General features: G+C 37.7%; 1 protein-coding gene across 1 annotated transcript in view; it reads right to left on the reverse strand.

The window, feature by feature from the left end:
• Positions 1–12,869, reverse strand: part of LOC150078296 (synaptic vesicular amine transporter-like) — a 98,371-nt gene that overhangs the window by 15,839 nt on the left and 69,663 nt on the right. Inside the window, exons 9-13 of the mRNA XM_090384987.1 lie at positions 10,215–10,293; positions 9,173–9,224; positions 5,402–5,465; positions 4,852–4,971; positions 3,365–3,498 (exon numbers count right to left, since the gene is read on the reverse strand). Coding sequence (XP_090241113.1) covers positions 3,365–3,498; positions 4,852–4,971; positions 5,402–5,465; positions 9,173–9,224; positions 10,215–10,293 — 449 coding nt within the window. The remainder of the gene's footprint in view (positions 1–3,364; positions 3,499–4,851; positions 4,972–5,401; positions 5,466–9,172; positions 9,225–10,214; positions 10,294–12,869) is intronic.

A 12,869-nucleotide genomic window follows, 5' to 3' on the forward strand; every position in this document is an offset into this window, starting at 1 on the left:
TAATAACTGAGAGCAAAGTGGAGGAGAAACTGTTGAAGCTAAACATAAGGAAGGCACCTGGGATGGACGGGATCTATCCAGTTATATTAAAGGAGGCAGCAAAGGAAGTAAGCAAACCCTTAGCCATAATTATGAGAGCTTCCTTGGACTCAGGGGAGATACCCATGGACTGGAGGTATGCAATGTATCACCAATTCACAAAGGGTGACACACTTAACTATAGATCTGTTAGTTTCACTTGTGTTCCTGAGAAAATAATGGAGTCACTGATTAAAGAAGCATTGCAGAATCATCTAGACAGGACTTGAGTAATAGTTAAGACACGGCAGGGGTTTGTTAAAGGGAGGTCTTGTCTGACCAATTTGATTGGATACTATGATGTGGTCACAAAGGAACTGAATGTAAAAAATAACTTTGATATCATATACTTGCATTTCAGGAAAGCTTTTGATACTGTTGCACATGGAAGACTGCTGTACAGATTGGAGCACTATGGTATTAAGTGCAAGTTGCTACAATGGATAAAGGGATAGTTGAGTGGGATACGACAGAGAGTGGTAATCAGTAGATACTGCCCTTCGGAGTTCCCCAGGGTTCGATGCTCGGCCCATTGTTGTTTTGTGTATTCATCAATAATATTGATGAAGGTATATCAGGTTTAATGGCCGAGTTTGCAGATGATACAAAGGTTGGCAGGGTTGTTAGCGACAGTAAAGACAGTATGCTACTCTAACTGGATCTAGATAAGTTGGGCAGATAGGCTGAGAAGTGGCAACTGAAGTTTAACATTGACAAATGCAAAGTACTGCATGTGGGTAGAAGTAACCTCAGAGAAACGTAAACTGTGTGGTAGAACACTCAAGGAAGTGGAAAGTGAAAAAGACCTGCGGGTAATTATGCAGTAAAATATGAAGTTCGCTGAGCAGTGCAGACGGGCTGCCAAGGCAGGTCATAGATTCTTGTCAATGATGCTGCATAGTTTTCTTTCTTGCATCGTATGCCTCTACTAATGCTAAATATTTGCCTTCGGCAATACTCTTTACGATAAAATATTCATGAAAACCATTTTGTTCTGTTAATTTTATCGAGCAGTGTATATAATTAAAAATTAAAATTTAGACTGTGTTAAAGATAAAAATAATACTCGAATTTATTAAAATACAAAATTGGATTAAAATCATAAAATCAAGCGAAGAGCCTCTTTGTCAACTTACAAGTTTGAGACAGCAACTCAACTGTAATACACAAAGAGCCTTGCGCATGCGGAAGACCCTTGGTGAAGAAAAGAAAATAAAAAATGGAGCGCAGGAATAGCGGAAATGGACATTAAGCGAAAGGCTCATCTTTGTTGGTGCTACATACATTAGGCAAGTTATTGGGTCGCCATCTCTCAATCACGTTGTAAAATGATAACCTCCATAACAGGATGTATGGGGGATTAGAGCATTATGATTGATGATGGAACCCGCCACAGCTATATGGAGGGCCTCTAACCACGAGAGATGGCGAGAATTATTACTTCAAAATTGGAACGGTGATTTTAGTTACAGCTAATGAATTCCGAAAGGTTTCATTACTTCAGACTACATTTAAGAAACCGAATGCCAACATTTCGTAAGTACTTTATAAAGAAACTAGTAATTGGATTGGTCCTTGAATCTGTGAGACATAGAAAGAGGAAATGAGTCTCGGAAATTGCTTTGTGCAATTGAAGACTGAAGTGGAATGTCTACGCAACAGACACCCTTAGCTAAATTTCAGATAGTAATGCATGTCTTGTACATTCCAGTAACTGACATCAAGACATGAACCACTATCTGAAATTATTGCTAAGCAAAATAATATAATCGAGTTCTTTTCTAACAATGTTCACCACAGCTTCTATTATAAAAAAAACAGCCTCGATTAACCTAATTTTTTATCTTATGATTGAATTTCAGATGTTAGTGTACTTTTTATCAAAACCTGCGTATTACTACCACATGCTTGTACCATTTGTGTCAAAAATTAATTTTTAAGCGTCCTTTCTGTTGCGCAGACATTCCACTTCAGTCTTCCAATTGCACCTAGCAATTTTCGAGACTCATTTCCTCTTTCTATGTCTCGCTGATTCAAGGACCAATCCAATTAACAGTTTCTTTTCTTCTGCCGAACTTGCGGATTATTTCTTCGTGAAACGAAAGTGGATTCTCGCTAGTGGTAATTTTGACTGGTCGGTGAAGAATAAGATAAAAAAAATACAAAAAGGAAAAAGCACACATTTTCTTTTGTTCCCCACTGGGACCAATCAGTTACAACTCAGTTGGTGTGCGTCGCCATAGCAATCAAATTCATTGTTACCATGGTCGTAAATGCTATTTGCTGGAAAGGGAAACTTTTGCTAATGCTAGCCTATATTGGCAAACTTTTCAAAGTACTGAAATCTGATTAAAGCGATCATAACTTCCCTTAAAGGATTTGTGGATAGTTTCATCACTTAAGACTCCTTGGATTATCTTACCGTTTTAGATCTTATTTTTTTATAAAAATAAAATACTTGGATTTTTGAAAATCTTAAAATCGGGTTCCATAGATCAAATCAAACATTGTCAAGAAGTCTGGATCACCGACGGCATTAAATGCATGGACTTTTGCACTTGGTGTCTTACTATGCATAAGTATAAATAGACTTGTACTTATCCTTGAATTATATGTAGCCATATTTGGTGGTTAAAATAAAGAAATTCTGCCGATCGTAAGAATTTCAAGGCCCAGGCAGGCTTTCATCTGCAATGCAATGCTGATCGTATTCTGGAACTTTGAGAGACCAATCGTAGTGGAATTTAAGAATCTGAAGTGACAATCAAGAGCGAGATGCATTGCGGTATACTACTTATGTACGTTGAAGCAACAAGCCATTCTAAGTAAATGAAGGGCTTTCGTCCATTTGCAACATTAATAGGGTTTGGCAAAGCAAAAAAATTGCCAGATAGCAAGTACATTAAAGCCATTTATTATTCAGATACATTTAATGCAACGTGTAGCTATAGCATTACTGCCAGAAAGATCAAAGTTCAGTATTAGATCTTAATGTCCTTGAAGGGAAATAATGCAAAAATGTGTTTATCCTTGTGGTAACAGAATGGCCCTCTTAAAGTAACATTATGTGGAGCAATTTTAAATGTCAGTTCGATTAAAGTTACTGGCTCGACTTTTTAGATTTTCGAAAGAAGCAATTCTTACACTTGGATCAGTTACCAACAGTTAGTGAAAATATGCTTGCAATTTATTCACAGTCCATGCCTGCAGCAGCAAGGAAGAACTTTTTAAGTTTTGAATTTTTGGATTATTATGAATATTTTCTAAAAAGAAATTTCTTTCTTACCTTGTTTTCGTCTGCAACTGGAGGATTTCTCAGAACTATACATAAAGGACAAAACAGGAGATTCAGAATCCCAATACATCTTATGAGCCATGGAAATCCCACTGCCGTGACAATCTGACTTCCCACCAGAGGACCTAGAAAAGAAAATCGATTGCCGAAATCTTTATGAAAATCCGTTTGAATATATTATATTTTTTATAAAAAAATAGGAACAACTTCGTGGTTGTTAAGTATAAAGTTATACTGCCTGACAATGCATTTACTGCTTTATTAAAGTATTTATACTAGAGGACGCAAAATTCAGGTAAGGCTGCTTCCTAAGAGGCCAGCAAATTAACTCTGAACATCGCCACAATATAAAACTTTAATAGAGGAACAAAGGTGGTACAGAGGTCTACACCAAAGGTGGCAACGTTGGGAAATCTTCAGGTATGGTACAGTATATTTATTGAAAGACAGCCAAAGCAGCGAATAAGAGTCGCTGCTTTGGTATTTATGTCACTAGCATGTTTATGCACGTGATTCTTTCTTTCAGCATAATTTGATTAAAAACGTTCCGTCTAACATTTGGAAATGGGTTCCCCGAAGTGTCTTATTAAGATTCCCAATGGTTTTATACGATTTCACGAAACCTGTTAATAATAATTGAATATAATACCATCCGCCCCCTTGAGCTTTGCCCTCGTCAACTTCAGCAGCTTTTCTAAGATCGCTGTATCATTTAATTTACAGCATTCACTTCGTTCAACTAATAATACATTTTTGTCCAATTCCGTAGCATTAATCAATTAGACAGTTTATTATACTTCAGGATAATTTGTTTTGTTTTCAAAAAATATCCGCAATAATTTTATTCCTGTACTTCGACTCATTAAGAATCTTTTCATACGGAAAAATCATTTGATGGTATTGGTATCAGCGCAGCAGCTTTTCGTATGCACGGTTTTCTAGGTCTGTTTCATGGCATTAGTGGGAAACGTTCTTTTCTCTTTTCCTCCTCCTTTAGGAATCGTCGATATTGATTTCTTAAAGTTATAAAAGAGATCCTTGAGGCATTTATGTACCACATGCCCTGAACCCATTCGACGAATTCCTTCAAAATGAGTCTTCTTAGAACGGCCAGCCGATCTCCGGACTTGAATTGATTGAGCACGTTTGGGGTAGTTTATGGGCACACTGAACTCCTACCAAACCTCATGCGCCAAGATCTGCTCGCCTAGAGGAGGAAAATTTGTTAACTCAGGGTCTTATATCACGAGCATTGTAAACAGCAGTAGCAGAGAATTGCTTGGCTAGGAGGAGTATGTAATCCATTAGACGCCTAACTTATGTAGATCTGGGTCCCTTATATGATAAAGGGGTGTACAGTACTTATACAGAATGTCAGAAAATCGAAATCTGCAGGAATTATGGCTGCTGTCTTAATTTTGAACACTAGTATAGATAAGTGTTTATAGTGTTGGGTTAACAACTAAGAGCCAACTTACCTAAGGAATAGGCGATACTAACAGACATTTGGGCAATGGCATACACAGTTCCGTATATAGCTACATGTCGTGTGTCTACTAGAGTCGCTAGCAATGGCATGAGAGCTGCATCTACTATGCCTGTAAAGTAAAAACGTAATAATTAATACAGTGCATAAAAAACAGGAATTTTAATCAGTATATTTAAATTTTTTGATATGTTTTATATTTTAAAATTCTCATCTAGGAAAGTCATCTTCACATTCTTTTGGGAAAGTTGGTGGAATCATTTCAGTGAATCTGCAGAAAGCATTAAATTTTGCACTGTGCTCAACTAAGAGGAAGTAACATACAACGACGTAATATATTAAATTACATATTTGTTTTTTTCATTTCACCTTTTAATAAAACTCTCCTTCAAAGTTCGGCACCATAGGCAGTCGCCTATGCCTAAATTCATCTCGTTTTCCAAATAACTCAAATCCGAGTTATTTTGGGTGCCTTCCTCGTAGTTTTACATCATCAGCTTATAAATATGCTATTTGTAAAAGTAATGGTACGTTAAACTTACCGATTCCAAGTCCAAGACCAAAGTGTGGAACCAGAAGATGAATAACATGAGTGGAGAAAGGAATCTGAAAAGGTAGAACAAAAAATTAATTTTGGCGAGGTGTAAAAGAGAACCGGTCTGCTAACCTTCAAAATATAAAGGTTACTTAAGGAAATTATGTTTAAACTAAGGATCTGTTATTTGCTTTCAAAAGTTTCTTAAACTATCCAATTTTCAACAAAAAATATTATTCAATTCAAAATGGTTGCCATTAAGTTAAATTATTCGCAGAAATATAAACACAAATCCAAACCAACCTTAGTTACATTTTCAAATTCAATTTTGCTATCCATGGAAGCTCCACCAAAAAGTTAAAAAACATTTCGCAGGTATCGATTACAATGGATAACACGCTTCTTTAATTCAGAAGGCAAATATGTTTAATTAGCAAGCAGGAGATATCAGTGTATGCCTAACTGAACTAGAGATGTGGCAGAGGTAAAATATCCTTACTTACCACGAACACATTGAGTATATTTCGAAATCATTGCCAGTGGAGGTCAAACCCATCAAGACATTAAAGAAAGAACCAAAAGGGCGTGCTATATCAAACAGTTTTATTTGAAGCAGCAACTTTGATAGTCAGCAATTAACACTCCTTATTGGAAAACGTGCATATGATATCAGCAGTCACTTTGCACGTTCCATAAGAAAGAATACATTTTATGACTGTTTATGGAAAACTTAACATCGAATCGCAGTTTAAATTTAAAGCTATCTGATGTTACAGATGAGAATTGAGTGAGTCTTGGGCTACCTGCTTTTTAACACTGTCTTTTGCAACATCTTGAAAGATGTCAGATCTCTAGCACTTCTAATCATTTAAGGAGTTTTGATGCTGAAAATTGCAATCTACTCCAAGAAAGCTTCAATTTGAAGATTTGCTGTTCCTATCCCGAAGTGGAATTCAGATTTTGGAGGAAGAATCTACCTTATAAAATGTTTACTGTCTGTAGTCCCTATCATCTCCAGAAGATTACTCCTCTTCTCCATGTTCAATAGTTTGCGTAAATTCGCTAATCTGACGTACGAGCAGACACTGGTCTTCTGGATCTAAAACGGTTAAGAGAGCCACGCAGATGGTCTCTAGTGTCATTTTATGCTGAAAGATTACGAAGGATTAAAATAGAAATACGGGGATGCTGTTCTCATTTTCGTGATTCGATCTTTGACATCTCCGTCTCAGTATAACAGACACTGAGTTGAAAGCTTGACCTGAGCTTAGCTCATATCGTAGTGATCTCTAGAACAGAGCATTACGATTCTAAAACTCACTTCCAAGGCCAATTCAAGTAAGATTAACTCTGAACAATGTCTTGGAGAATACTATAGGTAATGTGATGTAATTCAATTGTTCCCCAGGTAAAAAAATTCCTCCCATCACTTGGATTTTACCCTTATGCAGAATTTGCACAGAACGAAGCGTTGTTTTAGATCTATATCATTTTTTCTTAATATGTATAACAAGCAAACAATGTTATAGACATTTTGCTATGTGGGATTCTCCTTTAACGGCTGCTATCTCTATAAAATAAGAGCAAAATTTACGGGTTGACTGCGAGGGCGTCATTACTGTTCTTCAAAGATCAAGAAACTTGGATGGTAATTTTCGTTTTCAATAAGATGACGTACAGTGGTACTCAGAAAAATTGAATCTCCTCATTTTTAGGTGGTAGGACGACAGGCAGTTATATAACCAAAAAAAAAAACGCAACAAAATGCACACTAATATTTCGTTGGCCGCCCTCTGCTTTGATCACTGCTGCACACCGTGTGGCATCGACCGGATAAGGTTCTGAATGTATTCTTGGAATGGGAAATATCGTGATACCAAACACGGATTAATGTCTTGTGCAGCTCTCTAAGTTTGGTTTCTTTTTTATTTATGAAACACCCATTTTGTTCCAACAATTTTCAAATGGATTGAGTCTGGACTCTTCCCAGGCCATGTTATCATGCGAACTAATTTATCCTTCAACCATTTTTGCACCTGTGGACAGTAAAGACAGCGAAATAATTACATTTAGTTAGGCAAACGTGCGACATTAGCAAAAGTTTTAAAATTTTGAAATTTTATGAAGTTGTACTTACGGTTTTGGCCCTATGACATGGAGCAGAGTTGTCCTGAAAGATGCAATTGGCAACATCCTTCCAGCATTCTCTATTTGTGGGAAGTAATTTTGTCTGAAGAATATCCTTGTACACCTCAGCATTCACTGTACCCTTCACAAATTCAAAACGACCAATTCCTCCATGTGAAATACAGCCCCATGTCATTTGAGGTGGAGACGATACTATCAGGATGAAATTCTTCTCTTCTTCGTCTAACAGTCTGCTTGCCATCCGAATTTTGATTCATCAGAGAAAAATAACACATTTCCGCTGATCCTCAGACCAACTAGCATGCTCTTTAGTCCACTTTAATCCCAATGAGTAAAGACACCTACGTAAACTTCAATCTCTGTTATTAAGAAGGGGTTGGAGAGAATTTCTTCAACGTGCAATTTAAAAGATAACGTACGATTCAAAGGATGGGTTCGAAATGTTTTATCATAATTTAATTATTTTAAGCTAAACTGAATCGTTTCATAATTACAGTTAATTATTGATTAAACTGAATCGTTATAGTGTTTTTAAATAAAATCGATATGTACTTATCTTACATCAATAAAATGATACGATAGATACGGCTTATCTGCAGTATGTCTCAGATGTGCCGTTACCTAGCAACCGACAGACAGCGTTTCTAAAGATGAATTGAGGAACCACAGCTAGTACTCGAATGTACAAATTGCAGGTTATTCAATGGATAAGGTGGAGATGGAGGTTGAGAGGAACGAAAGATAAAAATTCAAAAATGTAAGGGTTTGAAGTTAGATATACCGAGTTAAGAGGAAGAAAGAAGGGTTTGTTAGAACGAAGAAATGAGGTGGATTTGGGGATTTCTGGGGAAAGGGGAATGAGAAGATAACGGCCATGAGCGTAGAATACGATTATATAAACTTGGGCATCAAATCTAGAGAGACAATCTTAGAAGACTAAGATTGTCTCTCAATGTTTGAAAACAACTATTAAGTTTCTTTTTGCATTTCGAAAGAAAATTTGATCTACGTATGCCATCGAATGTTTTCAGTTAATTTAAATTGCTGACATTTACAATTAAGCTGGCATTTAAAATTCAATGACATCAACAAATTCCACATTCTAACAACGATAAATAAAGAACAAGTTTGTATATACGTGGTCTCCATTTAACTTCGGAAATCTGACATTAATCCTAAAGCCAGATCTATGACGTTAGGATTCTCAGACTAAAATTAGTGCGTTTCACTTGCAACATTAATCGTAATGAGGGGTTTCAACAGCGACACTGATGAGCTTCGCCCAAATTACAACCCCCGTAATGTACTTCATTCCCTGTTCAAGATTATGTTTCCAGAATGCAGACCCAAACATGTTCGTACAAAGACAAAGATTAACAGGCAACTAAAAGAAAACATATATATATCACGCCTTAATCCACACCGCACAGTGGCGTGCTGATGTTACTTAGTCCATTAGTTCCTAAAAGTCAGGTGAGATTAGTTCTTATTAGACAGGAGAGAGAGAAAGGCAGCAGTCGTGCCAGGCGATGCACTGAAAATGGCTTCAGTTGATGACATTTCTTCCAGGAGCTTGTTAGTGAAGCAAGAACTCCTTCTCTTGAGAGTAGCGCAAAAAATATCCACTTACCATAAGTGCGCATGCTCCAATTACTATCATAGAGCTCATTGATGCGAGCCACCTAATGGGATAAAAGAAAGAAAGAAGTTTAATGCGTTTCATTGTTAGAACTGTGAAAAATTAAATGAGACAGAAAGTTGAAAGCGCATGCATAGCAGAAATACATTTACACCTTAACAGTTTCATCTTACACCGATCGCTAATAGTAACAAATACTCGTGCATTGTGAAGGGCAAATTGAGAACCTTTTTACGTGATTGAGCAATGGACAATGGTATCGAAATTCTGTTGTAACCATTATGGAAATGGAATCCTTAAAGAAACCGCGTTTTAATAATTTAAGCTTCTTTCAGTTAAAAGTCTAAAAAAAATGCTACTTTGATGCGAAATGCGCCATGGCAGTTAAGGCTAAGAGGCGTTGGCATATCGTGTCTGTAAATGTATGGATGAAACGAAGTGCTGGACCAATGTGAAGCGACTCACTCTTATGAGATTTACAGAATGCTCGCAAACCTGTAAGATCAAGTTAGTCCGGCTGTGTGACTACATAACCGAATATCCTTTCCTGTTACAAAGTATCTCTGCGCACCGCTGCACTTGGTAACCGACGGCACTGGCCATTTAATACGTCATTATGCCGCGAGCCATCAGCGAGCACGATGTCCAAGTGGTCTTCATTATGCGCCATCAAAACCTGCTTTCTATCAATTAATGGTGCTTTGGGAGAACTGAAGATTTGCACGGCCGATAAAGCTAATACCGTTCATCTGTTTACTTGCGCTACCATACAGGAATCTATGAATAATTTAGGGAGTGTTAATTTAGGGGATCTGCGACTATTCGTGTCTTGACAAACGCAATACTAAATCCTTTATCTAACTTTGGCCAGTTTAATACAGTGCCATAAAAATGCACATCTTGGTAGCGTATTCGCATTTTTGTGTACGTATACCCCCCCCCCCCCAGTGTGCTGCTTTCCTAACATAACACAAACTGCGCAACAACTCACCACAACAAAGTACCAAAAACACAGACAGGTAGCTCCGCCTACCGGCCAATACGTAATGCCACGGTGCCGAAGAAATTGGTTCCCACAAAGTATCCGACACTATCTGGGATGAAAACTGTCCCTAGAAGAAAAAATATATTCAAATTATCAGGCGTAAAAAAATAATTAAAAAAAAAATACATTTTAAATAATTAAATAAGGAACTGGAATTTTTTTTTTTTTTTTTTTGGAAGATCCGTCCCAAACTGTTAGAAAAACAAAGCAATGGTATGATTGGAAAATTTGAGGGGATTGATAATACAAGCGAAGAAACTGGTAATACATTTGCAGATGATCTGTAATGTTAGGAAAATAACCTTAAAGGGGTGGGATAGAGCAGTAAATTATAAAAGAATGCTTAATCTTAACTGTATTTACATTGATGTCAGGAATCACCAATAAAATGAGCGAATTTGAAATCCTAGTTAGGATCAATACGTGACCGAAACTTGCTGTCACCACGAAGTGTTGAACTTCGCTATTGTATGCATGGTGTATTTAGGAACGATAAACAAGATAGAGGGGACGAGGAAGGTCATGCTTCTCATCAAAAGCAGCTTGAGTGGGACTACAACTTTCTCCGATTTAAGACTTACGAGGGTGGTTCAATAAAGAATCGCCCTGACTTAACTGCAGAGGTGCTAGCCTGTTGATTTTTGGCACAGGTTTTAGTCCTCTACATAGCCACCGTGCAGATTTACACATTTTTCCCATTGATGGATGAGACTACGGATACCGTTTTTGTAGAAGTAGTGAGGTTGGTCTTTGAACCACGACTGTGTTGCTGAAATGATTTGAGGGAAGGAAACAAGAAGTCGGGTGAGTAGGCTGGATGGGGCAGTATTTCATATCCACAAGTGGCCGCTTCTGTTGTTGCAATTTCAGAAGTGTGAACTGGGGCATTGTCTTGAAGCATTCTCACACCTTCGGACAGCATGCCACGCCTACATGTTTTGATTTTCTTCCGTAATTTTGTGAGTAAGTTGGCATAATAGGGCACCTGTAATTGTTCTACCTTTCGGAAGGTAATCAGTCATTATTAAGCCTTTCTCATCCCAAAACACTGCTTTGCTAGACCTTTCCTGCTGACGCTTGAACCCTTGCCTTCTTGGGGGGGGGGAGACCCTGATGTCGCTATTCCATGGACTGCTTTTTACTTTAATAGTTGAAATGGTGTATCCAATTTCATCCTGAGTGATTAAACGAGAGAAAAAGTCTTCCTCATTTTTTGGCACAGGGCTAACAACTCTTGTGATTTCTGTTGTCAATCGGCCTTCTGGAAATCGGAGAATCCATCTTGCACTCAATTTCCATAAATGGAGTTGGTCATAAAGGACTGTTTCAACAGAGCCCACACTAATCTTCACTTCCTGAGGCGCCTCCGTAGCCAGGTGGGAAGGAGCAGCAGTGCGTAGCACACGCTTCTTGATTAGACCGGGGTTCGAGCCCGTCACCACCAAATATGGAGAATGCGGAAAGGTCATGGAATGACCACCGTATATCCCGGAGCAATATGGCCTTAGTTGCTAATGCTCTTAAAAACCAAATAACAAACAACAAACAACAACTTCACTTCCTGGGGTAATTCACGCACATATATCCGGCGATCTTCCATGATAAACGACTCCCCTTTTAATCGTGCTGTCATCAATGGCTGAATGGGGAATATCTGGAATGGGCTCAGATTCTACCGATGTCCGACCACACCTAAACTGTCTACGCCAATGCTTCACAATGCCATAGGATGGGGCTTCATCCTTATATACAGCAGTCATCTCCTCATGGATTTCTTCAGGAGATTTCCCCTTCAAGGACAGATACCGGATTACAGCTCTGGCTTCAACTTTGTCCATGATGCTACTTCATCACACGTTCACCTCTGTAAGAGAAAATCAAATTAAGACACAAGGCTGAAATTTTACACCTTTTGATGCTACATGACTCTGCGAAGTAGGTGAGGGCGATTCTTAATTGAACCACCCTCGTATATATGCCAATGTAGAATCTGTGTGGTGCGAAGCAGTTTGATGAAAAAAAAACAAGAGTGGAGGGTATGCTACTGACCAAAAGATTGAAAAGTATGATGAGAAACTCTCCATGGGAATAGCCGAGCGAGTCTTATTACGGGTGATTTCAATCTCCCCTTATTGACTGGAGCATGTGAGAAGGAAACTCACCATAGGGAAAAATTTTAAATAAACTAGTCGATTATTATTTGTATATCAGCACGTTAGACAAAATACTAGGGGTAAAAAATACCCTAGACCTGATCATTACCCATGAAGCAGATGATATCATAGGGATCGAGTAGAGGAACCATTAGCTGGAATATGAGAAATATTCAAAAGCTGAATATGAGAAATCACTAGTTAAGAGAGCAAATAACGTAAACAAAATTTTTCATATGTGAATACAAATAAGAAAATAAAATGAATCGGATGGAACCCTTGCCAAATGGGCGAAAAAAAAAAAGGTGTTACATAACCCAGATGATGAATTGAACAAACCGCATCGACCTTTTCTAAAGATATTGAAGTTATAGATTTTTTTTTTTCATTAGAAAAGCTTTCGAATCTAAAGGCATATAAGACCCCTTAGAGTTGAACCATTAAGATTAATTTTCAGATATCATTGGACTCGAGAGATTCCAATATATAA

This window comes from Mastigoproctus giganteus, chromosome 11, assembly GCF_048544385.1.
Source record: "Mastigoproctus giganteus isolate SK-2022 chromosome 11, ASM4854438v1, whole genome shotgun sequence".
In the NCBI taxonomy this organism is placed as follows: Eukaryota; Metazoa; Arthropoda; class Arachnida; order Uropygi; family Thelyphonidae; genus Mastigoproctus; species Mastigoproctus giganteus.